Below are 26,329 nucleotides of genomic sequence, written 5' to 3' on the forward strand. Positions count from 1 at the left end.
CGCTTCACGGGGCCCAGAGGCTGGCAACACAGGAAGATGGCACTGGGGTCACTTGTGAGTAATACGGAGTGTGATTTGCTCTATTCCCCTAAGATTGTGGGGGGCAGAGGGGCTTCTCCTCCCCACCCACTCCCAGGTCAACTGCAGTTCAGTACCTGTGCAGGGGCAGAATTCTGATGACCTCCAAAACCCCCAGCCTTGGTGTGCACAACCTGGTGTGCATGCACGGTGTAATCCCCACTTCCAGTGTGAATATGATGATTAGGCTGTATTGTAAAACAAAGGTGGAAAGATTTTACAGATGTGATTGGGACCCCAATCAGTTGACTCCGAGTTAATCAAAAGGAAGGTTGTCCTGGATGGACTTGTTCTAATCAGGTGAGACCTCACAGGAGACCATGGCCTTTCCTAGAGGGCCTGTGGAGGGGACCACACGGCAAGGGCCTAAGAGCAGTCTCTAGGAGCTGAGAGCAGCACCAGCAGACAGCCAGCGAGAGAACGGGGACCAAGGGAAATAAATGAAGAACCACCTGAGGAGTCATGAAAGCAGGCCCTTCCCTTAGTTGAGCCTCCAGATGAGGACACAGTCCCAGATGACACTTGGATTTCAGTCCTGTGAATCCCCGAGCAGAGGACCCAGGCGAAGCCCACACAAATCATGAGGAAGTAGATTTGTGTTGTTTTAAGCTACTGAGTCTGTGGTCATTTGTTACAAAGCAACAGAAAGCTAATTCAGCATCTGTCCCAATTTCCATCAACCCCTCCTCCCTTTACAATCTTCTCTTAGGCAAACCCGAAGGAATTTCAGAATCAATCAACAGGTGGCAGGCATACGTTAGGTGTGAGGCATTTCCACACAAGTTATCTCATTACTCAGCATAAGGGCCTCCTGAGATAGGTATGATAACCCCTATCACTGCAAGGCAAACACTCAAGGTCCAAACAGGGTAATAAATTGGCCCAGGAACCACACAGCAAGCGAGAGAAGCTGCTGGATTCAGGCCTCCGAACTCAGAGGCACCCCAAGCACACATGGGTGGCTAACAGGGCGGTGGAGGGCTTTTTCTCTAGCAGATGACAAAGTCTGCTGACCAGAATTATTCAGCTTTCACAGAGCTTTCATAAGCATGTTCTCAAGACACAGCTTTTCCCACACACTCTGCACCAAGCACCCTGCACAGAGATGAGGACTGACTTCACCACACCTATGACATCTGACCCAGAGCTGGCATGTTGACATTGCATGAATGAATACAGTGTCCACCTGGTGAGCTAACAGCTCCCCTAATGCTTGCATCACCATGTACTCATCAGAGCCTCTGGACAATGCAGTGAATGGCTACAGTCTATGTCAGCAACACAAATGTTATGCCCGTTCTGCAAAAAAGGAGAACCCCCCTGACAGGCTGGCCCGCCTGCCCGTCCTACGGTCCTGAGAAGCAAGAGAACTGAGATTCGAACTCCAGTCTGTCTGGCTCCAAAACCTACGCTCTTTTCACCCTGCTGTTTCACCTCTCAGGACTCCGGAAACTCAGGTCTTGTCCTTCCCTCATCGCAGCTTCCATGCCCCCCACTTTCTAGGCCCACCAGCTTCTGAGGACCTTCAATGGTGGGGGACTCACCTGCCCCCCTCATTCATATAAGTCAGTGGCCAGAGCACAACATGCTCCCACGCCACCTGCCCCCGGCGCCACTGATGGTCAGCATCCCGGCCCACTCCTCACCACAAATGAAGAAGGTCACTCTCTTTAAACAAGTGGCTAATGCCTGGCAATTAAGAAATTGCTTGCCTTATCACGGTCATGATGATGATGATGATGATAATAAGCCATTTAAAAAATCATTTTCTAGGGTACTGAAAAAATAATGTACACTTAGACAGTTCATGTCTACTAAAGGGTAAATCTAAGATAAATCGTTGATTACATAAAAATTTATTTTTTTTTCTTTTTTTTTTTTTTGAGACGGAGTATCACTCTGTACCCAGGTTGGAGTGCAGTGGTGTGATCTCGGCTTACTGCAACTTTCACCTCCCAGGTTCAAGCAAGTCTCCTGCCTCAGCCTCCAAAGTAGCTGGGACTACAGGTGTGCGCCACCATGCCTGGCTAATTTTTTTTGGATTTATAGTAGAGACAGGGTTTCGCCATGTTGGCCAGGCTGGTCTCAAACTCCTCACCTCAACTAATCCCCCCACCTTGGCCTCCCAGAGTACTGGAATTACAGGCATGAGCCACCACGCCCGGCCTGAAAAGTGATTTTTGCTGAAAGAAGGAGATAACCCCTTTCCACCCTCAGCATGTCAAAGCACACGGTGGCGGCCCTTCCTCACTATTTTGTCCCAGAAGTAGTGGGAAGGCACAAGAATTAGCATCTCTGAAACGCCCTCGTCTCAGGTCCTGCCCTCCCTGTTGTGGGACACACTGTGCATGCTGTCATCTGTGGACCCACAGCATCGGGTGGTAGCATTTATTGACAAGTTCGTCTCTTTCTGCTACACTGTATGGACCCACATGGCGGGAAAGACTCCTGATTTATCAGTGCATCCCCAGCACGTAGCACAGGACACATCACTGCTACCAAAAATGTTACCGAATCGCTGCCAGGGACTTTAGAAACATCATCTCCCTTGATCCTCAGAACCACCCTCCGTGTCAGCTTCTAACGTCCCTATTCCACAGAGGGCATGACTGCAGACCACACAGGCGGGATCAGTTGTCCACAGTCACACAGCGGGGAGCTGCAGGGCCAGGCTGCAGCCCAAGTCCACCTGACAGCCACAGCCTCTCCAGGCCACCACGCTGCCTCTGGGTCAGCAGTTGACCTTGGCACCAAGCCTGGCAGCACCACAAAGACCTATCACAAATGACAGAAGGCCTTCAAGCCAACACACTCACACTGAGGCTGCTGTTGCAGCCATCTTCGCATGGATGTAGCTCAGATGATGGCCACACCAGCCAACACACAAAGACTTGGGAACTATTCCCAGTTACAGTGGAAAATGGTCTCAAACGCTGCCCTCAAGAGTTTCTGCATCTCTAAGACCCGATGCCACCTGCTGTGATGATACCTCCCCCAATTATACACCAAGGTTCATTGAGAGAGACTGGAAATTTAGGTTAAAGTTATGGGATCTGTCAAGCCTCTGGGCAAGCACTCACTGATCAGTACACTGCCAAAAAGATATTAGAAGCCATGGGATATAAATTACACCTTCCTACCACACAAGCGTTATATCTCAGAAAAAAATCCTACATCATCCACTGAATTCGTCCTCAGCCCAGATGAGCAGGTACTTCTTACTATGGCGAGAAGCCACATTATAAAGGGAAAAGGCCCTGGGCATCGAGTCCTGCAACCTGGCATGGCGCCTGGGGGCTGTCACTGACAAACTTTCTGACCTGGAGCAGGTACTTACATTCGTTCAGTCTTAATTTTCTTATCTGCAAATAGGGAGTATAATGATGCCTGCAGCATCAGCATCAAATAGTTTTAAGAATCACTGGATGGTGTTTGCTTAAGCCCTCTTCAACAAATACAGACTGTAATTTTCATAAAAAGAATGCTCGACAATGTCTTTTTATTTGTTTTTTGAGATAGGGTCTTGCTCTGTCACTCAGGCTGAAGTGCAGTGGTGCAGTCTTGGCTCACTATAGCCTCAACCTTCTGGGCTCAGGTGATTCTCCCACCTCAGCCTCCCAAGTAGCTTGGACCACAGGTGCCCGCCACCAGGCCTGGCTAATTTTTCGTATTCTGTGTAGAGATGGGGTTTTGCCATGTTGACCAGGCTAGTCTTGAACTCCTGGGCTCAAGCAATCCACCTGCCTCAGCCTCCCAAAGTGCTGGGATTATAGGCATGGGCCACCACACTCGGCCAACAACTTCTTAAGATTGAAAAGGAAAAGCAGAGAGACAGGGCTTGTGATCCATGCCATCAGTGGCACAGGGCCCTGCGCCCTGGCATCTGGTTTGACGCTCTGCTGTTGTTGTCTTCAAATTCTTAGTGATGTTTGAACAAAGGCCCTGTGTTTGCATTTTGAACTGGGCCCTACAAATCACATGGCCCATCCTGAGAAGGGGAGTCTCACACCTCCAGTCTCCTAAATCACCTCTAGAAGTTTTTCTCAACAAAAGGACTGAAGCTTTCCTCAAAAGTTCTGTAGGGGAGATAGCTCATCACCAACCCTGATAAGAACAGAAAAGAGCAGCCAGAGACTCTAGAAGGTCCCGGGGGAAGAGCCTCAGCACTCATAAGACAGCGAGTCCCGGGCCAGGGGAGACAGAGGAGCCCTGAGGGTGGCCCGCCCATCCCCACAGAGCTCAGAAGACGCCCTCCAGAGAGGAAAGGTGGAGTTCCCACAAGAGGCCAGAAAACGACGTCCCCAAAACACGGCGAGGACGGGATTTGTACAGCTCTCTCCTGCTTACTGCAACACACGCTGGAGTATATCATATGGGACCGCCATCAGGCCCTGCCCGTTCATGCACCACGTCCACCCAGCGCCTACGCTTCCTGTCACCTCGTGTTCTCCAGAGCAGAGAAGTAGTGTCAGGAGAGACAAGGTTGGGGTGTCTTTCAGAATCAATAGACTAAAAATGGCATTTTAAAAATGCATACGCATACACACACGCATACACACAATACACATGCACACATACATCCATAAACACATACACACATACATGCATACACACACACACGCATACACACAATACACACACATGCACACATGCATGCATACACACATACACACATGCATACACACATACATACACACACGCATACACACACTCACACACATACACACAATACACACATATGCACACATACATGCATACATACATACACACATGCATACACACATACACACATGCATACACACACGCATACACACACTACACACATATGCACACATACATACATAAACACATACACACATCCATAAACACATACACACATGCATACACACATACATGCATACACACACACACACACGCATACACACTACACACACATGCACACATGCATGCATAAACACATATACATGCATACACACATGCACACATGCATGCATACACACATACACACATGCATACACACACGCATACACACAATACACACACACATGCACACATGCATGCATAAACACATACACATGCATACACACATACATGCATACACACATACACACATACATGCATACACACATACACACATGCATACACACATACACACATGCATACACACATACATGCATACACACACGCATACACACACTCACACACACAGGCATACACACAAATTCTACAGTAAACTATATAGTTAGCACTCAGGTTTTCATAAATTTTCCAAAATTCAGAATTGGCTGCACTTTTTCAAGGGCATGACCCCAGGTCTCTTTATTTTCTTCTCATTCTAACAATGACCAGCTAGAACAGCTGGAGTCGCTCCTTGCAAAGCCCACACGGCTCCTCCGAGGGAGGCTGCATCTGAGCCTCCAGAGGGCTTCCCCAGGGTCTGCGGGGCCCCCACCCCACACCCCGCTCCCAGTTAGCCCAGTGTTTATTGTTCATTCAAGTTCAACGTGTAAGTAACCAGGTATCCCTGCTGACAGGTGTGCATTTTTAGAGACCTTTTGTTCACATTTAGTCTCGATAGTCAACTTCTCATGTTTGTGTCTTGCCTGCATGAACTGCATGACTGTGGGGTCCAGGTAACAGGTCTCTCCCACACCGTTTATGCACATGAGAGGAAACCAGAGGGTACTAACAGGAACAGGACACTTGGTCTGTGATGTGAAATCAAGCTTGTCACCAACTAGCTGAGTAACTTTTAGTTACTTCTAAAAGTCATTTCTCTGAGTTTGTTTCCTCATCTGTAAAAGGGAAATAAAAATGAAATCTTCCAAAACTACTGGAAACTCCGTAAGGCAACATATGATAGCCTCAAAATAGGATGGCACCGTTTGAATAAAAGAAATGATGACCATTTTTAAAAGCACAAGGTTCTTTGAGTACTCCTTCCCTAGTTATGCCCTTTATCTTGGCAAACAACTTCATTTCTTCTGAAGCACTTTATTTTTTAAGGCATTCAGATAATTTACAAATTGTTAATGGAGTTTATTATGAGATCCTTACAGAAGCTAAGAAATTCCAGAGCTAGTAATATACGAGAAATGCTCATCAAGACAATGTGCTGGCTGGACGCAGAGGTCCCCACCTGTAACCCCAGCTCTCTAGGAGGCCGAGGCAGGCGATTCACTTGACCCCAGGAGTTCGAGCCCAGCCTGGATAACATGGCGAAATCCCGTCTCTACAAAAAATACAAAAATGGGTGGGTATGGTAGTGTGCACCTGTGGCCCCAGCTCAGGAGGCTGAGGCAGGAGGATCAATTGAGCCCAGGAGGCTGAGGCGGCAGTGAGCCCTAATTGCACCACTGCACTCCAGCCTGGATGACAGAGCTAGACCCCGTCTCAGACAAAAAAAAAAAAAAAAAAGATTACGTGCTACATGTAATGCTCTTCTTATTGTCCCTTCTGCCTTGAATTCTGCCATGCCCTGCCAGCAACAGGAAATGTATAGTGAGATCTAGGTTCCCCTGTGAGTTCTTGGACAAGACACTTAAACATCCAGAATCAGTTTCCCTGTCTATAAAATCTATAAAATGGGATTCATAATATGTACCCCATCCATTCATTCATTCTTCTGTCACTGCTCCAGGGGCTGGGGAGACAGCAGCCGCACACAGCCTGACAGAATTCTGGCTTCAGGTGATACTGCGGGGCAAAGCGTCAATGGGCCAGTGTGGATCTGAGCTGGAGAAAAGCTGGGAAGAGAATCCCGGGCCAGTGTGGATCTGAGCTGGAGAAAAGCTGGGAAGAGAACCCCAGACAGCGCCGCTAGAGACGGCGGGAGGAGTGGCCTGCGAGGCGCTGGGATCAGAAAATGCCCCTCTGAGGGAGGGGGCATGTGAACAGAGACCAAAAGGATGTGACAACGAGAGCCAATGACAGAGGGGCAGGGGACGAGTTCCTGGCAGAGGAAAGAGCGAGCCCCAAAGCCCTGGGCCTGCAACAAGCCTGTTTCTTTCCAAGACCCGAAAGGAGTGGCTGTGGCTAAACCAGAGCGATGGTGGCAGGAGGCGGCATGAAAAGCCCAACAGAGAGGGAAGAGTGTGGGCAGGGCGGGGTCAGGGAGCGCCTGCAGTCCGTAACTCAGGGTGTGGGTGAGCTTGCAAGTGCAAGAGGAAGCCTCTGTCCTGGAAAGAAAAGCATGGTGGAAAAACGAGCTGGAATGCCTTTTTCCTAAATCGGAGTTAAAGGAATTAAGAGTAGAAATAAAGAAACAGAAGGAGAAGAAAGCACTGGATATCAAACGCAGAGTGCCACGGTGGTGCGGGCCTTCCGCTCATACTCCTCGGAGGCCCCGGCAGTCGCCAAGCAGCGGCCAGCCTCTAGGCCCTCAGGGTTCTGTCACAGGACATGTGGGCTCAACCAGCAGTGGTCCCCAGTGACAAGAAATCACAATCTCCTGCAAGAGGCCTCAGGCGTGTCTTTGTGGCAGCAAGGGACAGGGAGCTTGGCGCCACAGCCGGGCTCCGGGAAGGATACCAAGGGACAGGGCCGGCGGTGCATGCGGAGCCCTGGTGCAGGAGGGACGAGAGCTCAGACACGGGAAAGCTCAGGCGAGACTGTCCACTCCCAGTCTCTCCCACAGCACAGCTGAACCCCAGGACTGGCTACCCTGATCACCTGTGTTCACAAACGAACAGAACACAATGACCTCATCCCCCACTCAATCCTGAACACAACCCAACCCTGAATCTTTCTCTGATGATTCAAAAGTCACTTCAGCCCTTGGAAAATCAGTCTACATCTCCGATTATCACTCTTCTGTAGTTCACATAAGTCTCAGTTAACAAAAGTCTTTATGGTTTCTAGAACTTTCACAAAATTACCTTATATGAAATAGATTTTTAAAAATCAGATCTATGGGCAATTGCCTGCCAAAAGCAGCCAATCAAATAAACTTCCTTGACAGACTACACACACACACTCACACACGTGTGCACACATCCACACATGCACTCACAAATACACATAAACACACATGCATGCAAGCACACATGTATGCACACAGGCGCACACACACACATATGCATGCATGCACACATCCACACATGCACACACCCACACATATGCACGCATGCACACATCCACACACACGCATGCATGCACACACGCACACACACGTATGCGTGCACACATCCACACATACACGCACACACACACATGCATGAACTGGCCCAAAATTCTGTTCTAAAAATCTAGAAAAGCCATTGGAAATCAGGTGGCATAGCACGGTGGGAAAGCCAGGACCAACACCCTACCTATTTTCTTGTTCCGCTCCTCTCCACGGTTGTGTGCGATAATTGGTGAGTAGATGAAGGGACTTTTGGCCGACACGTTCTGGCCCAGCAAGCTCTTCATTTTGTGTGGCCGGAGGCTGGCAGGGAGATTCAACAGTTTCACATGCCTGTTGTTTCAAACAGAACACAAATACTTCAACTGTCTTGTGAGCTTGGTTTCAGAATAAACACAACCAAACATGATGTGTCAGAAAAACAGTAAATCGGTCAGAAAGAAGATAAATGCAGGGAGGAAAAGCACTCCGAGGCAGCAGGACAGAGCAGGAAAGCGTTGCAAGAGTACCTCAACACTCTCCCAGAGAGGGGAAATCGCTCCCTGGAACTCGGGGAGCAGCCACTTCCCACTGGGGGCTCCTGAACTGGGCCCGAGGGTGGTCTGGAGTCAGAAAGGCCAGCTTGCAATCTCGCTGCACACTTACCAGCTGTGTGCCTCTGGGCACGTGCCTTGACGTCTCTAAGATGTAGGTTCCTTGTGTATAAAAAAGTGCAGGTGGGGCCACCACCTTCCCCGTGGACCCGTGGGGAGGACCCAGCTAAAGAATCCTAGCACGGGGCCCACTGCTTGGCCCAGAATGGCTCTTCTCTCTTTGCCTCTCCCTTTCCCGAGGGACCTGCCTGCAGCAAGTGGCAGCCAGACCCTGACCCATGGGAAGAGATGGCACCCATGAGAAGGTCAACGGCACCCTCTGCTCTACTCGCATGCATGACTGCCTCTCCAGCAGCAGCATCTGCATCTGACATTGCTTCCCACAGCATCCCAGCCGTGGATGTCTGCCAATCTATACTCATGCTCGAATTCATCCAGCTAGCATTAAGATAAATGTACCAATCCATGGAGCCTGAGCGTGATCAGGCACTGTGCTAACCACTGCATATGTATTATCTCACTGAAACATCACAACCACCTTCTTAGTTTGGGTACTACTACTATTGTCTCCATGTCATCAATAAGGAAATTCACACAGGAGGGACCAAGTATATTGCCCCAAATCCTCCAACTCCCCCATGGCTGAAAGCAGTAACAATAGGTGACACTATGCTCTTAAACCACAGCACTAGAAGGTGCTGTCGCCCTTGTGACCAGTTTGGGAAGACGGTGGTTAGGATCTGGAACACTCCTGGATGTCAGACAGAAAGGACGAGGGGTGGAGGTGGGAAAATAGGAAGACGGATAGTGACACTGATTGTGATGAATCTACGGGCTCCCCACCCCCCGCCTCCTGGCCTCTGCAGGAAGGTGAGGCCACCTGAGGAGCTCTGGCCAGTAGGTTGTGAGTGGGAGCCACCGAGGCCTCTGTGAGACACACCCTCTAGAGCGATGGGCCAGCCCCCAGCTCTCGCCTTCGGCCACACGGCCATGGCGATCCTGGAGGCTGGACATCGAGAAGGTGGAGCACCAGACAGATGCAGCCTGGAGCACACAGCAACCTCCCAGAGCTCAGCTGCCCTGGAGAGCCACCCAACCTGCATCAAACTTGTGTGAGTGAGGCAGAAACTGTTGTTACAATAAATCATGAAGACTTCAGGGTTGATTTTTCTGCCACAGTGCACCCTAACCTATACTGTGTAATAACAACTGCCTTACCGAATCCACAAAATCACCACCTCTCTCAGTGAGGAGGGACCTCAGGTGCCTTGTTCCATCCTGCCCTGTGCAAAGCAAGCCTACAGCACTCAGCAGACAATCCCCGCCAGAGACCCTCATCCCAGCCCTGGGGAGCCTGCCATGTGCGTGGTTCTCTCCCACCACCCTCAGTGACTCACGGCAGGAGATGGTGCTAACCCCGTGCCCTCCAGACCAAGGGCACACCCAGCACATGCCCCTCAGCTCCCTTCACTTTGTGTGTGCCCTTCATTATGCCTTTATCATAGAGGATCAGAACCATTTCATTCTGTATCTGTTTCCACTCAGCTGTGAGCCTGCTGAGGACAGGGGCACCAGGGCCTTATCTGTCTCTAGCTGCAGAACTAATAAAATCGTACTTGGCCTATGAAGCTGCCAACAGTAAAGCAGAAGTCTAAGGATAAAGTGTCCAAGACAAGGATGATTTTGACAGAGTCCATCTGGAAACTGCTGACACCATAAAAACCTGACTTCCCTCAGGAGCAGCAGCCATCGGGCCGTGCAAAGCATCGCAGAGTGCTGATCAGGAAAGTGACGCCAGACAAACTGGTCAAGAGGAACGACAGCCAAAAACCACTCACCTTTTGTTTCCTGGTTTTTAATTCATCAACCTTATTCACAGGGAAGTGTATCTAAGAAGAGACGGGTGGGGACTACAGCTGGCCTCTAGTGCCTTGTGTGTGTGACAGCGTGGAGGCCACTTGCTCCGAGTCCGGAGCAACTGAGCGAGCTGGAAGGGGCGACCGCGCCAGCTGTAGCAGCAAGGCGGGGCCAGCCGCTCCCCCTCCTGAATCCTGCTATACATTTCTTATCAGCTCCAAACAGCTCTGGTTTAAGAAATTCTTAAGGAAGGTTATGGCTTGGCCGCCAGACCATGTATGGGAGCTCAACATTAGCTCTCAAAAAAGAAAATATTCAATGAATCCCACTCGCCCATCACTGCTCCCAAATTAAAGACTCACTGGTTAACTGGAAATGGCACTGAAACTCTATTCCACTTCCTTAATAATAATCCAGGACTTACAGTGTGTTCATCATCTACATGCTTACTAGGGGCGTGATAGTCTACTGTTGGCTACTGTGTACACACTTTATCATTTTTGCAGAGAATTCCATAAGTAAGGAAAAAAGATCGCGTATAGTTCTATCAGAACCATCCTCTGCTTTAACTCTGGGCAACAGTAACAGGATGTGGGCTCGGCCGCCTCCTGGCAGATGAGATCACGGTTGGCCACTACCGTCTCCTCGCAATTAGCCTTGGGCCAAAAGTGCATCTTAGACACTCAATAAATATTTGATCAATTGAATTTTGGAATAGAATTAAAATAGGGATGTATTTTGGCTCCTTTTTCATTACCTGCATCATAATTATTTGAAACCATCTTTGGGTGAGCCTAGTTCATGCTCCCATGCTACAGAGAACAAGTAAGTATTTTCCTGTAAATTGCTAAAATAGTTTTATTGTCAAATACTAAGAAAGGCCTCAAGGGAAAAGAAAATGGCTCTGATCATCTATTCTAAAACCAAAGTCATAATTATGAGCCATCCTCAGCAGTAAATTCGTTTACATTTAACAATTCTATATAGCAGGTCTGATAATTTCCTCACCAATGTAGACATTTTTCAACTAACTTATCCTGTAACACTAACAGGAGCTTTAGTCTTCAGGTGCACATATTACTGAGCTCTTCTTATGTCACAGGGGTTGACCTGCAATGCCTGACTTAAATTTTTTTTTTTTTTTTTTTTGAGCTGGAGTCTCGCTCTTGTCGCCCAGGCTGGAGTGCAATGGCATGATCTTGGCTCACTGCAACCTCCACCTCCTGGGTTCCAGTGATTCTCTTGCCTCAGCCTCCCAAGTAGCTGGGACTACAGGCACCCACTACCACGCCCGGCTAATTTTTGTATTTTTAGTAGAGATGGGGTTTCGCCATGTTGGCCAGGCTGGTCTCAAACTCCTAACCTCCAGTGATCTGCCCACCTCGGCCTCCCAAAGTGCCGGAACTACAATTATGAACCACCGCACCCAGCCCCAATTTTTTTTTAATTACACTGGTAAAATCCAGGTTTCCAGGCGTAGGATGTTGAAGTGTTTGGTTGATATATGAAGATAGTCCCAGACTTTTTTCCTGAGGAGGTACCCAGGAAGTGCCCAGGCTTCCCTTCAGGTGGAGATGAGAAACAAGGATTTAGGAAGAGGAGGACAACCCTACATGTGATGTGGATATTTAACCACTGTACACAGATTCACTGCAGGCCTGCCATGGACCAGGTGCTGAGGGCACCAACAGCACGGGCCTGCTCCCCTCGCTCGGCGTCAGCAGACACCTACCAGCTCTTCCTGACGCCTGAGAACGTGACTCTGGATTATCTGTTGCCCACCTCCTGCCAAAAGCTCACTTATGAGAAATGGCATTCATGAAGGAGTGTGTGATGCACAGCGGCCCGCCTGTTATCCTAGATGCTGGCAACAGGGGGGCTAACGCAAGCCAGGCAACAGCAGGCCACACCGCTGTGTTCTCTGGGAGAGCTGCCTTCATCCCCTGGTGCTCCGGCCCCATGCCCTCAGTGTGCGTTACTGAATGCTAACAGCAAAACAACGTCAGACACTTGCCCAGATCTTCGTGGGGATGTTGCTGAGCATGTTACTCGAATCATCAGAATGTTCTCTTTGAGATAATCCACTAAAGGGGTTTCCCACCTCATTGCTGGGAAGAGATGCATTTCCCCAGTGTGACTGATACATGCCTATTCTTGAGAGAGAGAGAGGGTCTTGTAGCCAATCACACTTCCTTCTTGTCAGTTACCTCAGAATCGTGCTCTCTCCCATCTCCAGCCATTTTGTTGGACATTATAAATTCCAGGTACTAACAGAACTTGTCACTTTAATTTTCTATCCCACTGTTATTTTCCCTTCACTCTGGTTACCTGAACTTGTTCTTTTTTGAGAGACAAAGAGAGAGAGAGAGTCTCGCACTGTCACCCAGGCTGGAGTGCAGTGGTGCGATCTCTGCTCACTGCAACCTCCGCCTCCTGGGTTCAAGCAATTCTGGTCCCTCGGCCGCCCAAACAGCTGGGACTCCAGGCACGCGCTACCCCATCTGACTAATTTTTTGTATTTTTGGAAGAGATGGGGTTCTGCTATGTTGGCCAGGTTGGTCTCGAACTCCTGAGCTCAGGCAATCCACCTGCCTCAGCCTCCCAAAGTGCTGGCATTACAGGCGTGAGTCACTGCGCCCGACCCAGGAATTTAAAAAAATAACTAAATAGCTACATATCTGCATTTCTTGAGGGAGTGATGGACCTAATTCATTTGATTTAATTTAACATGTACAAGCAAAAGTACAAACTGACAGGGAATGGTAAGGTGACATCTAATTAGAGGAAAATTCCCTGAAACTTCTGTAAGAACTCATGTCTGCAAAGAGTTTTTCTGCTTATAAAACACTTTCCCAAACATTTCATTTGATCCATGCATGGGAGGTATGTCTCATCAACCTCAGTCCAAGAAGAGGAAGTTAAATCGTTCAAAGTCACACAATTAACTGCAGAATGTGGGATGGGAATATAAGACTACTAAACAAAAGCCAGTGGCTTTTCCAATTTTACACGAAGGGGGTTTATTGGCACTTGGCATAAATATGTCAATGCATTTTCGTTACTATCCTTCCTTTCTGAAACCTACAGAGATGCGTACACATCAGTATCCCTCACACATCATCATGACAGTCTTAGAGGAGGAAGTGGCATACAGTCTGTTCCAGAAGTATGGCCCACAGCATATATTGGGAGAAAAAAGATCTTGCTTTGACAAGAAAAAGAAAAGTGCTGGAGGCTAAAGAATTACGGAGGCCAGGCACAGTGGCTCACACCTGCAATCCCAGCACTCTGGGAGGCCAAGGCAGGCAGATCACGAGGTCAGGGGTTTGAGACCCGCTTGGCCAACATAGTGAAACCCTGTCTCTACTAAAAATACAAAAATTAGCTGGGCATGGTGGCACGTACATGTAGTCCCAGCTACTCAGGAGGCTGAGGCAGGAGAATTGCTTGAACCTGGGAGGCAGAGGTTGCAGTGAGCCTAGACTGCACCACTGCACTCCAGCCTGGGCAACACAGCAAGATTTTGTCTCAAAAAAAAAAAAAAAAAAGAATTATGGAGCAAGGACATCACATCTGTCCTAATTCTCTCTACTTTCAAATGGCAAAAACTTAGGAGAAAGGCATGAAAAGCTAATCTGGCCAGCACATTACAGTGTGCACATTTTTATCTACGGGTGAAAATTAGTCTCATATAAAACATGAGCCTATTTATTAGTAAGAATGGAAGCAGATAACCAGCCTTCTGCATCAGAAAGTGTCACAATTCCAAGGAAGAGAACATGCAGTTCATAAAGCATGCACTCCCTTCAAGGCTGTGCTTTTCCAAGGTATGCTTTCTGACTTGGGAAGGGCAGCTACTCATCAATGCATTATCTTGACTCATAAGCATTACAGGTCACAAACCGAAACCAGGACTTTTGATCTGGAGCAGTGTGGTGGGATGAGTGGGCCTTGGGTGTCACTTGCTATTGTGGCCTTGTCAGTTGCCTCCTAACATCCACTTGCTTCTTCTCCTGTGCCCAGCTATTCCTAGGTTTTGCTTTAGGGGAACTATACATGGTCTCCTTGCAGCCATGTGGTTTGCGGGGACTCAGTTCGATCTGAGCACATAACTCCATGAGGGGCAGTGAAAAACAAAAGGACATTCTCCCCCTGAAAGAAAGCAGTGTTTCTTTACAGGTGTTACTAAAAGGCACCTGCTCTCTTTTTCTGGACACAGTAGTGAGAGGATGTGAGGCCTGGAGCTGATGAGCCACTCTGATAGCACCTGGGGCCTGCAACTAAAGCCAACACTGCAGAGGACAGAGCTCAGAAGGAAAGAAACCAAGTTTTGATGAGGTTGTTTGAGCCCTGACTCCAGCCCTACCTGAATTCCTCCCTGAACTTTCCAGGTACACATGCCATAAATTATTTTTGCCTAAGTTAGTCTGGTTTCTATCAGTTGCTATTACAAAATATTCTAAGGGATCCAACTATTTACTTGTTCAACACACAAGGTCACCTGGGGGCTACAAAGACACAGAAGAGAGAAGGACCCAAAATGTCAGCAAAGATGCACAGTCAAGTTCCATAAGCGCCACGGAAGAAAGATATGGCATATACTGTTGGCTGGCTGACCAAGCACCAATTTCTGACCCCATTCTCATTCCCCACCTATATCACAGATTCTAGGAAAGCTAAATATTTATTTTCTCAGCCTGTCTTGCAATTAGAGGTGGCTATGAGACACACTGCCTGTTAATGAGATGGGGGCAGAAGCCTACCCGAATCTGTCAAGAACATTTTTGCTTCCCTATTAAGCAAAAGATAGACATCCCTAGACCTGCCCCTTCTCCTTTCTTTCTGCCTTGGATGTAGATGTGTTATCTGGAGCTGCAGCAGCCATCTGGTAATCATGAGGTAAAGACAGAATTACAGAGAGGCCACCTGTTTCCAGCTTCTTAATAGACTAGAAAAATAACTTTCTATTGACTATCTACTACTAGGTCTTTTGTCCTTTACAGTCAAAATAATTACTAACTTACAAAGACAATATAGTCATTTCTACCTGGGTGGCTCCAGAAAAGGCTTTACAGAGGACATAATCCTTGAACTAAAAATGAAAGATGACTAAGTATCGTCCAGGCAGCACAGGGAAGCACAGGCATTCCAAGCCAGAGATAAAGCCTAGATGTAGGAACAAACCCAGGCACACATTTGGCCCACTCTAAGTATTTCTACAAGGGAATGCAGGAGCGCAGGACCAGGGAAATAGGGGGCTCACAATCAAGTCTGGGCAGGTCACAGAGGCCCTGCAAGCCATGCAAAGCAAGTACATTAGAGTCTGCTCTCTAAGCGGTGGGGAGCAGAGTAGGCTACGAGATATTCCGGCTCTCCAAATGTTCCAGAGACATTCCCTTTCATTTGACCAGTCGTGCTGATGTGCCGTGGGTTTACTACACTGAATCTCAGGCAGTTCTTCTTCCCAGTCTTCAACGAGACCAGGTACGATCCACATGATGAAGGAGTCCCCAGGACACTTAGGGGTTACTTCTCTAGCTAAAGCCTTCAGAAAAACATCACGAATAAGTTTATACAGATGGTGAGTCATACCTAAAATCAGATTTTTGAAAACAACCCATGGCCGGGCGTAGTGGCTCACGCCTGTAATCCCAACACTTTGAGGGGGCCGAGGCGGGCGGATCACGAGGTCAGGAGTTTGAGACCAACCTGGTCAACATGGTGAAACCCCGTCTCTACTAAAAATACAAAAATTAGCTGGTTGTGGTGCCACGTGCCCGTAGTCCCAGCTACTCAGGAGGCTGAGGCAGAAGAATCACTTGAACCCGGGAGGTGGAGGGTGCAGAGAGCCAAGATTATGCCACTGCACTCCAGCCTGGGCAACAGAGCAAAACTACATCCCCCTCCAAAAAAAAAAACCACAGTCCATGACCACACCAGGCAAGAGCAATGGCACCAGGATGCCAAGCAAGACTCAGCTGTTTGCAGGGAGCTCCGCCACAGGACCCTAACAGTGAAAGAGGCGCACTGCCCAGGAAAGGGATGCTCACAGAAGATTTGGAAAACAGCGCCTGCCCAAATGGTAGACTTTTATACTTTCACCCAATCTGTCTTTTCTAATGTTTTAACAGCCGAGGGACCAAGATGTGAATGTTACAGTACTGTTCAATGTGCTGTTTGAAAACACAGGTGAAAAAACGTCTCCAAAAAGAAAACTAAGACGTACTGAGCGCTTCCCAGGCGCTAGGCATGGTGCTCTGTGCTTTCGTGTGCCTCTGCTCAGCTGAAACAAAAACAAACCACCCTGTGTGGGGCAATGTTTAAGCCTCGCTTAAAGATGAAGAAAACGAAGTGTAAAGAGGCTGCTTCTTTACCAAGGCCATGCACAAGTGAGCGTGAACCCACGGCCTCTCGCTTCACTCCAGGGCTGCCTGGCGGGCTGTGAGGAGAACAAGCATGCTTCCTCCTTGGTTCCAATGACCTGCAAAGACCAATCATCCCCAGCTTCAGGGACAAGAAGCCTGAGCTCCTGGATATCTACACACAGCACCAAACACCTAGAATGTTCTGTAAGCTTCATTATATTCTACTAGGCAAGGTTTTCTAAATTTAAAAATGATTCAAGTCATGATGTAAATATAAAATTATTAAGAAAGGCTTTTCTAGGCCTTAATCTTTAAAAAATGAATCATGCCCTTAATCCCAAGTCAAATACGTTCAGCTCTAAGTCTTAGTCATAGAAAAGCCTCAAAGGCCCTTTCCTCCACAGCCTACATCAGTGCTGAGCAAGCACTGGGCATGCAGGGCAGCCACGCCATTCCTGGGCCCTCCGTACAGCGGTGCTGCAAGTCCCTCTGGACATTCTGAGGAGCAGCCAGAGCAACTTCTCAGGCCGCAGCCACGCCGTTTGGATGCTGCTCTTTGCAGCTCTGCCTGATGAACAATCTCAGCAGTGCCCTTCAGAACGCCTTAAAATTCCAGTGTGGCCTGCCAGAGGCTGCAATGCACAACGACCCTTTCTGCCCCCACTTCTTGGGAGCACACAACTCTTTGGCAAAAAGAAACCATTTCATTTGGCAGTACTATACTTGCCTTCAAAGAAATGCAGGGAGAAAGAAAACTAACATTTGTTAAGCACCATACACATGCTTTTACATGTTACTTCATTGAATTCTCATAATAGCTTAGTGCTATGGGTTTTCATTCTTAATTGTGGGAGCATAGTGGGGAGATAAGCAAACTGATACCCAGGAGGTTCAGTGACTCATTCATGGAATGCAGCAGGCCTGTGAGTCAAAGCCTAGGGCATGGCAAGACCAAGTGAAGCTGGGGAACAACAGCCAAGCCAAGAGCGTCTTCAAGATACTTAGCATCTTCATCACACCGAATCCTAAGGCTGCAGCACTTCCAACCAACAGCAAAATGTCAAATGCAACTGTTTCCTTCCAGTCTTCAAACAAATCTTTCAGAAATTCAGAAATCACCTCACAAGACTAGTTCATAAAGCTTTCGCAGGTCCTAAGCCTGGAGTGGTTAAGAAAAAACAAAACCCCTCTGCAAGAACCCACTTCGCACCTGCCAGAGAGTCTCCACTCTAAAATCTCACACTCTTAGGAGTGACAGTTACACAGAAAGGACGGCACATGGCAGCAAATCCTGGGAGAGTAGTGAGCAATAGGTGCCCTGGAAAGTCAGGGAGCTCACCTCTCAGAAAAGGTGTCCTGGAAATGGGGCTGAGGACGAGTGTGGAGGAACGAGGGAGCACAGACAGAATGAAGACGGGAGAGGAGACAGCCTGCCAGGCAGAGGCCGTGCAGAGCAAAGGTGGGAGCTGGCGAGCGCTTGTGTGGGCGAGGAGCTGTTCCCGTGTGGCTGGGGTGCATGGCCTGCGGAAAGGGAAACTACTGAAAGCTTCCAAGGAGAAGATGATGTGGTCATGCCGGTTTCCACTGCGGTGCAGTGGTCGCAAGGCAGGCTTTGGAACCAAGCAAGGCTGGGTGCAGACGGGACTCTGCCATTCAGTGGGCATGGAACTGCAGCAGTTACAGAATGTCGCTGGCCCTGACTCTCATCTCTAAAATACTTACTTCCATGTCACAGGGCCGCTTTCAAGTTTAATGAGATAATGAACCTGATACATAGCCAACCAAAAATGGGAGCTCTTCTAAAGACCTCTGTTCACAATCAGACTAGAGGACAGTGTCCCGGAGGGCAGCTGCCTTTCCCGCTCCGCAGGGCCCATCTCACCTGACGATGGGAAGCTTGGTGAAGGGCACCGGTGGCAGGGTGAGGCCACCAGGGAGGGCGATGGGTTCCATGGTCCCAGGACACTTGGATGTATAGTTCTCTAGGCTTTGGGTCACATCTTTCTTTTCTGAAGAGAAGATGAAAACAAAATAAAGATTTATTAGGCAAAAGTCAAAGTGGCTGGCTTTCATTTTACTTGGGGCATTTCATGACAGTCCAATGAGTCCAATCTTCTGACAGAAATTAAGGGGCAGTGAGCAAAAGAGGCCAGAACAAAACAGAAGCTATATTCCACTTATTCGAAAATCACCAGCAACTGCTCCTCGTAATGGCCTGTGGATAAAAGAGAAATTAAGTTAGTATCCTCCAGGAGACTTCCATTTTCCAAGAAAATAAACCCTTATCAAATTTCAAGAAAGTCTGTAGGCAGGACTAGAGAATCAGTATATTTTATAACTTAACAATACTTTTTCGGCAATTACTAGGTAATTACCAAGCAAAATGCCAGGACCTGTCTGTCCCTCAGGAGTTTGTAATTTATCTGTATGACAGATACTTAGACAAATAAGTACAAATCAACATTTTTGATGTAAATATAGAGCTTTGTGAGAAAAGACTGTTGTTCCCTACCCTGCCCCCATCCCTTTCACAACGAGGGAGGAAAAGAGGACACAGGCGATAATCATGTCCGCTTACTGCCCACGGCACACTCTAGACAGGCCACAGACACAGACCCCTTCTCACCCACAGCACGAAAGAGCTCAGGAGCACCGCTGTGCTCTAAGACTCAGGCTGGCTCAGGAAGGCAGGCACTCCTGTCCCCACTTTGCAAATGAAAACCTGAGACCAAGTGAAGTTAAGCAGCTTGTCAAAGACCATGTACTTGGCCTTAGGCCTGTGGTTTTCTCACTAGAGTGTTTTAAAGAATTAAGGAAAGGATGGGATTACGGGAGGGGTGTGAACAAGGGAGTCTCTCCTTGCAGCATCTACCTTCTCTGTGAAAGACCAAAGTCACTTTTGATGAGGAAGACAGAGGACTTGGAGAGAAGAGCAGCAGAGGGACACGATCACCAGGGATGAGACCTAGAAGAGCGAAGTTAGATCCCACTCCAGGAGATGGCTTGGTCTTTCCCTGTCTACTGTGGCACCACCTTAGGGGAAGTCCTTCAGCCTTTCTGCATCTTGTTTGCCTGCAGTAAGAGGAGTGCCTATATCAGGAATTACTAAGGATAAATAAGATAATGCATTAAAAAAAAAAATGACTGGCAGATACGGTGCACTGAATAAACGGAAATGATAATAACCATGATCATCATTATCATATAGATGCACTGGAATGGACAAAGACCAGGTAAATAGCTGCAAAGTGAAGCCAAGTGCTCCACAGAAGCTGGTGACCATAAATAATAAATATCAAGGCAAGGACTTCATAGAGCTCAGGCACATGTATTAATTGGTAAACTGCTACCATAGGAATTGTCTGTGCCTAAGCAAAGCATTCTTCTTCTTCTTTTTTTTTTTTTTTTGAAACGGGTTCTCACTAGTCTCCCAGGCTGGAGTGCAGAGGTACAATCTTAGCTCACTGCAACCTCCGCCTCCCAAGTTCAAGCAATCCTCCCACCTCAGCCTCCTAAGTAGCTGAGACTACAGGCATGTGTCACCATGCTTGGCTGATTTTTTAATTTTTGGTAGAGATGAGGTCTCACTACATTGCCCAGGCTAGTCTCGAACTCCTGGGCTCAACTGATACCCCCACCTTGGCCTTCCAAAGTGCGGGGATTACAGGCATGAGCCATCACACCCAGCCTGCATCATTCTTAGGAAGCCAGAGAGCAGAGCAGAAAAGTGACCAAAATGACTTTTGAATACAACACAACAAGGTTAATCTGAAACATGAAAAAAGACTTTAAATAACTTAACCATTCTCAATCTATAAAAATCTCCCAAAGGGCTCCAGTTGATACCATGTATATTATCTAATTTGCCTAATGTTAGGCAGAGCACTTATGGGTGAGGTATCCTATTCAGTTGAAATCTACCACCCCATATGCACTCTCAGTAAATGCTGCTGAAATGAAGAAGGAAAGGGATCTATTTGCAGTGCCTCATGCCACTTGCACTGTTATCCAAGAAAGGAAAGGCACCACAGTGTATAATGTGGCTAAGCTCTGAACAGCATTTCTAGACAGAAACTAACGTCCACACTGAGTAGCACGGGGAAGCTGCTTCACTGAGCGTGGTCTGGCTGTGCCATTTCGTTAGAGAACCCCCGTGTGTGTGCTTTAGGTCTGGTCACTATCCTGTCGAGGAATTTCCTATGTAGCGGCACAGCCTGGCTGTGAGCACTCTCAGAGCTTTGTGGAAGGCCAGGTTGGGGGTACCTCAATATTCACTTATTCCCCTTGAGCGTTGCAGGGCACACCTCTCTGGCTGTGCCTGGTGAGTCCCTGAAGGGAGTCAAATGCTCATCTTCTGCTGGGATGGAAAAGGGACCGTTGCCTGCTGCAGGGGCAGAGGTGATCTGTGGATATGTAATGAATCATCTGTGATTTTCAGCAGTGCCTACTGCCATGTGCTCCTGCTAGGCATGGGGAATGGGGGTTACTTCTTGGCTTTCCCCTACTACCACACGACCCCATCGCCATTTCAGTGGGGTTTCCAGAGTCAAACACTCATGCCCAACTGTCAGCACGGCCCATCCAGTGCAAGGCCCCATCCACCTTCTCCTAAAGGATTCAAGTGTCAGCTATAAACTGTTGCCAGATCTATTATTTCATCAGGAATTACAAACCGGTGATTTTCTAATTCTCTAATTCCTCTGCACTTATAAGCTAGAATTTGTCTATAAGGAAGGATTGTTTTCCTCATCAATCATTTGGTTATCCTGGAACACAGACAACACAGACACTAATAAATACATAGTTGAGTCTTTCCCTTTATTTACTGAGTGGAGAACTCTTGCCCTATCAAACTCCAGTAATGACCAATGCATTGTTTTGTTTATTGTTTGGTATCATTACATATTGATGGATTTTTATCTAACTGATGTTTCTGTTGTCATCACATCCTTTTTTATTTCTAATTGATACATAATAATTGTACATATTTATGGGGTACAGTATGATGTTCCAACGCATTTATTGTATAACAATCAAATCAGGGTAATCAGCATATATACTGCCTCAAACATTTATCGGTTCTTTGTGATAAGAGCATTCAAATTCCTCTCTTCTAGCTTTTTTGAAATATACCTTTGTGTGAACTATAGTCACCTAACCGTGCATTAGTATACCAGAACTTACTTCTCCCATCTAACCAGAGCATTGTATCCACTGTATCCTCTCCCCATCTCCCTTCCCCCGACCATCCCCAGCCTCTTCTAACCTCTATTCTGTTAATTCCATGAGACAAATGTTTAAAAATTTCACACCTGGCCGGGCGTGGTGGCTCAAGCCTGTAATCCCAGCACTTTGGGAGGCCGAGCCAGGCGGATCACGAGGTCAGGAGATCGAGACCATCCTGGCTAATCCGGTGAAACCCTGTCTCTACTAAAAAATACAAAAAAAAAAACTAGCCGGGCGAGGTGGCGGGCGCCTGTAGTCCCAGCTACTCAGGAGGCTGAGGCAGGAGAATGCTGTAAACCCGGGAGGCAGAGCTTGCAGTGAGCTGAGATCTGGCCACTGCACTCCAGCCTGGACGACAGAGCGAGACTCTGTCTCAAAAAAAAAAAAAAAAAAAAAAAACAATTCACACCTGAGGGAGACCATGCAGGATTTGTCTTTCTGTGCCTGGCTTTTTTCACTTAACATATGCCCTCCAGGTTCATCTGTGTTGTTGCAAATGACAGGATTTAATTCTTTTTTATGGCTGAATAGTATTCCACTGTGTATCTGTATCATATTTTCTTTATCCATTCACCTGCTGAATGGCACTTAGGTTGATTCCATATCTTGGCTATTTGAACAGTGCGGCAATAAATACAGGCATGCAGTCACCCCTTCAACACTGACTTCTTTTCCTTCGGATATATGCTCAGTAGTGGAATGGAAGATCATACAGTGGTTCTATTTTCAAGTTTTTTGAGGAACCCCCATACTGTTTAACATAATGGCTGTACTAATTTACATTCCCATCAATAGTGTGTAAAGGATCCCTTTTCTTCACCTCCTCACCAACATTTAATCTTTTGACTTTTTGATAATAGGCATTCCAGCTGGAGAAAGGTGATCTCTCATGGTGGTTTTTATTTGCATTTCCCTGATGATTAGTGATATTGAACATTTTTTCATATATCTTTTGGCCATTTGTGTGTCTGGGGTTTTTTTTTGGGGGGGGGGAGGGCATGTGAGATTATAAGGACTGATTTTGAGAGATAAAATACGTTCAGTTTCTCTACATATTTTTTTTTTTTTTTGAAACGGAGTCTCGCTCTGTCGCCCAGGCTGAAGTGCAGTGGCCGGATCTCGGCTCACTGTAAGCTCCGCCTCCCGGGTTTACGCCATTCTCCTGCCTCAGCCTCCTGAGTAGCTGGGACTACAGGCGCCTGCCACCTCGCCTGGCTAGTTTTTGTATTTTTTAGTAGAGACGGGGTTTCACCGTGTTAGCCAGGATGGTCTCGATCTCCTGACCTCGTGATCCGCCTGTCTCGGCCTCCCAAAGTGCTGGGATTACAGGCTTGAGCCACCGCGCCCGGCCAGTTTCTCTACATATTAATCATTATTGTCAAAGGCACACAGATGCAAGACCAGCATATGGGTCCCTGTGCCAGATTAACAAGGTTTTCTTGAAGCAGTAACCAACTCCTTAGTAAAGGTTATAAAGATTATAAAAGGCTTATGACAGTTATATCTTACGTTCAAGATTAAAATTTTATAGATAGTTCATAAAATTTTGAAAAACAAATTTAATTGGCTTCATGCTATTTTATTAGGGCATATTGTTTGGAAAATTAAGTCTTCTTTCTCAAAGAATGAAGGTTTTCACCTTTTTTAAAAAAATCCTGGAGTTATTACTTTGGTCAAATGAATGACTTATTTTATAATTATCTGTGATATCAAGTGTTTTAAACCTCTGACCTTTCCAAAATCAAATTATAAATTATGTCTTTTTCTGACCTAATTAATCCTTTAAGATATTAGGTTCCCTAAAGTCCAAAAGTTATATAATTTGTCTTATTTGGTATAAAAATTACACAGGAAACATTGTCAAATATGAAATGGTGTTTAGTTTTCTTTAGGTTATATTTATACAAATATGTTATTGGTATGTGTTCCAAAATCAAGGGAAACTCCTATAATTCTGATATGATGTAGTGTACATTATCAATAATAATTATAATTGTTATGTTAAATTATTGTGTGCTACAGAGGTAACAAATTTCCTTATGGATTGTATCTTTGACTATGGCTGCCCTAAAACCTTTTGTCATCCACAGACAATTGTTGCCTATTTTGGTCCTCTTTAGAAGGTGGTTTTATAATCAGCTATAAAACTCTACCAGGTACTCTTGAATACAAGTTCCTGATAACTTTGGAGATTGTGACATCAGAACAAAAGAAAAACTTTCAGGACTCATGGAGAACTGAAATGTTCAGGAATATCAAGCAGAATGGAAATTAACTACAGACTGGACTAATACAAGACTTAAGTAATCTTTTTGACTTTTGCTTAAAACATTGCTGGTCCTTTGTTTTGTTTTTTCAGAGTCAAGGAAACTTTCCTTTTGAGCTATTAACAGCTTTTAATGATTGAGTGTACTATGAACAAAATTTAGAACATATTTGTTTCATTCTACCTGGCTCCTCCAGAATTTGGAAACTATTTGTGAGTATTCTTAATACCTAATTTGTTGAGAGTTTTTATCATGAAGGGATGCTGAATTTTGTCAAATGCTTTTTCTGCATCTATAGAAATGAAAATATGCTTTTGGTTCTTCATTCCATTAATGTGATATATCACACCTATGTTGAAGCATATTTGCATCCCTGAGATGAATTCCACTTGATCATGGTGGAAGATCTTTTAAATGTGTTGTTGAATTTTGTTTGCTAGTATTTTGTGGAAGATTTTTGCATCTAATCTTCATCAAGGATATCTGTCTTTCAAGATTAGTTTTCTTTTGTTGATGGTGTGTCTTTGTCTAGTTTTAGTATACCAAAGTAATGCTGGCTTCACAGAATGAGTTTGGAAGTAGTTTGAGAAAAATTGGTACTAGTTCTTTGTTAAATGTTTCAGCAGTGAAGCCCTCAGGTCCTGGGTTTTCTTTGATGGGAGACTTTTTATTACTGATTCAATTTTCTCATTTGTTTTTGGTCTGTTCAGATTTTCTATTTCTTCATGATTCAATCTTGGCAGGTTGTATGCGTCCACGCAGTTATCCATGTCTTCTAGGTCACTGAGTTTGTTCGCATATAATTGTTCATAATAGTCTCTTGTGATCTTTTATGTTTCTGTGTTATCAGTTGTAAATTTCTCCTTTTTAATCTCTGATTTTATTGATTTGGCATTTACTCTTTTTTTCATAATCTAGCTAAAGGTTTGTTAAGCTTTTCAAAACACCAGCTCTTCATTTCATTAATCTTTTGTATGGTTTTTCTAATCTCTATTTCATTTATCTCCACTCTGATCTTTATTATTTCCTTCCTTCTACTAACCTTGGTTGAGTCTGTTCTTGTTTTTCCAGTTCCTTAAGATGCAGTGTTAGATTGTTTATCTGAAAGCGTTCTTCTTTTTTGATGTAGGCACCACCTTTGGCCAGTGGGAGTCCCTTCTGGTTGGTTCCCATTATTCTTTGATCCCATTCTTTCTGGTTCATATCCAGCCTGAGGCCTAGAATAAAATCATTTCTCCAAGGAGCTCTTATTCCCTTTAGTGGAAAGAAGTGTTTAAAGACTAAAACCCAGAAGCTGGAAGTGCTCATTGCTCCTGGATTCTCATTGTCTCTGAAGGGCTTTACAAAGGACAGGCCAACTTACAAAGTTTTTACAGTGGTAAGATTATAAGTGATTTCTGCTTTAATTTTTCTTTAAGTTTGACAACTAAAAATAAAACATTTGGACTATCAGCTCCTTAAAAGGAAGAAAGTCGTGTCATTACTCACAATTACATTTACTGAGCACTTACTATGTGCCAAATATTGTACTATGTTCTTTAGACTATAAAATCTTTAAGGCAAGGGATTCTGGTATATATTAATAACAAACTTCTATATCTTTTATCCAAAATAGTCATATAATACCCTCTTACAAAATACCTGCCAAAGAAGAGGGGAAAGGCATTATGATCCCCTTTTAAAGTTCATAAAGATGAACCCAGGAACAACCCTGGAAGTTTGATTATGGATTGGTATCAAATGTCACCAAAAAATAATTATTAATGTTTTAAGTATAATATTGCAGTTTTATAAGAAAATGCTCATATTTTAGCAATGCAT

At 46.0% G+C, this 26,329-nt stretch overlaps 1 protein-coding gene across 1 annotated transcript in view; it reads right to left on the minus strand.

Moving 5' to 3' along the window:
- Nucleotides 1–26,329, minus strand: part of TRAPPC9 (trafficking protein particle complex 9) — a 705,809-nt gene that overhangs the window by 563,441 nt on the left and 116,039 nt on the right. Inside the window, exons 8-9 of the mRNA XM_033202702.1 lie at nucleotides 18,898–19,024; nucleotides 8,388–8,533 (exon numbers count right to left, since the gene is read on the minus strand). Of these exons, the coding sequence (XP_033058593.1) occupies nucleotides 8,388–8,533; nucleotides 18,898–19,024 (273 nt within the window). The remainder of the gene's footprint in view (nucleotides 1–8,387; nucleotides 8,534–18,897; nucleotides 19,025–26,329) is intronic.

Source organism: Trachypithecus francoisi, unplaced genomic scaffold (genome assembly GCF_009764315.1).
Source record: "Trachypithecus francoisi isolate TF-2019V2 unplaced genomic scaffold, Tfra_2.0 Lachesis_group7, whole genome shotgun sequence".
NCBI classification, from domain to species: Eukaryota; Metazoa; Chordata; class Mammalia; order Primates; family Cercopithecidae; genus Trachypithecus; species Trachypithecus francoisi.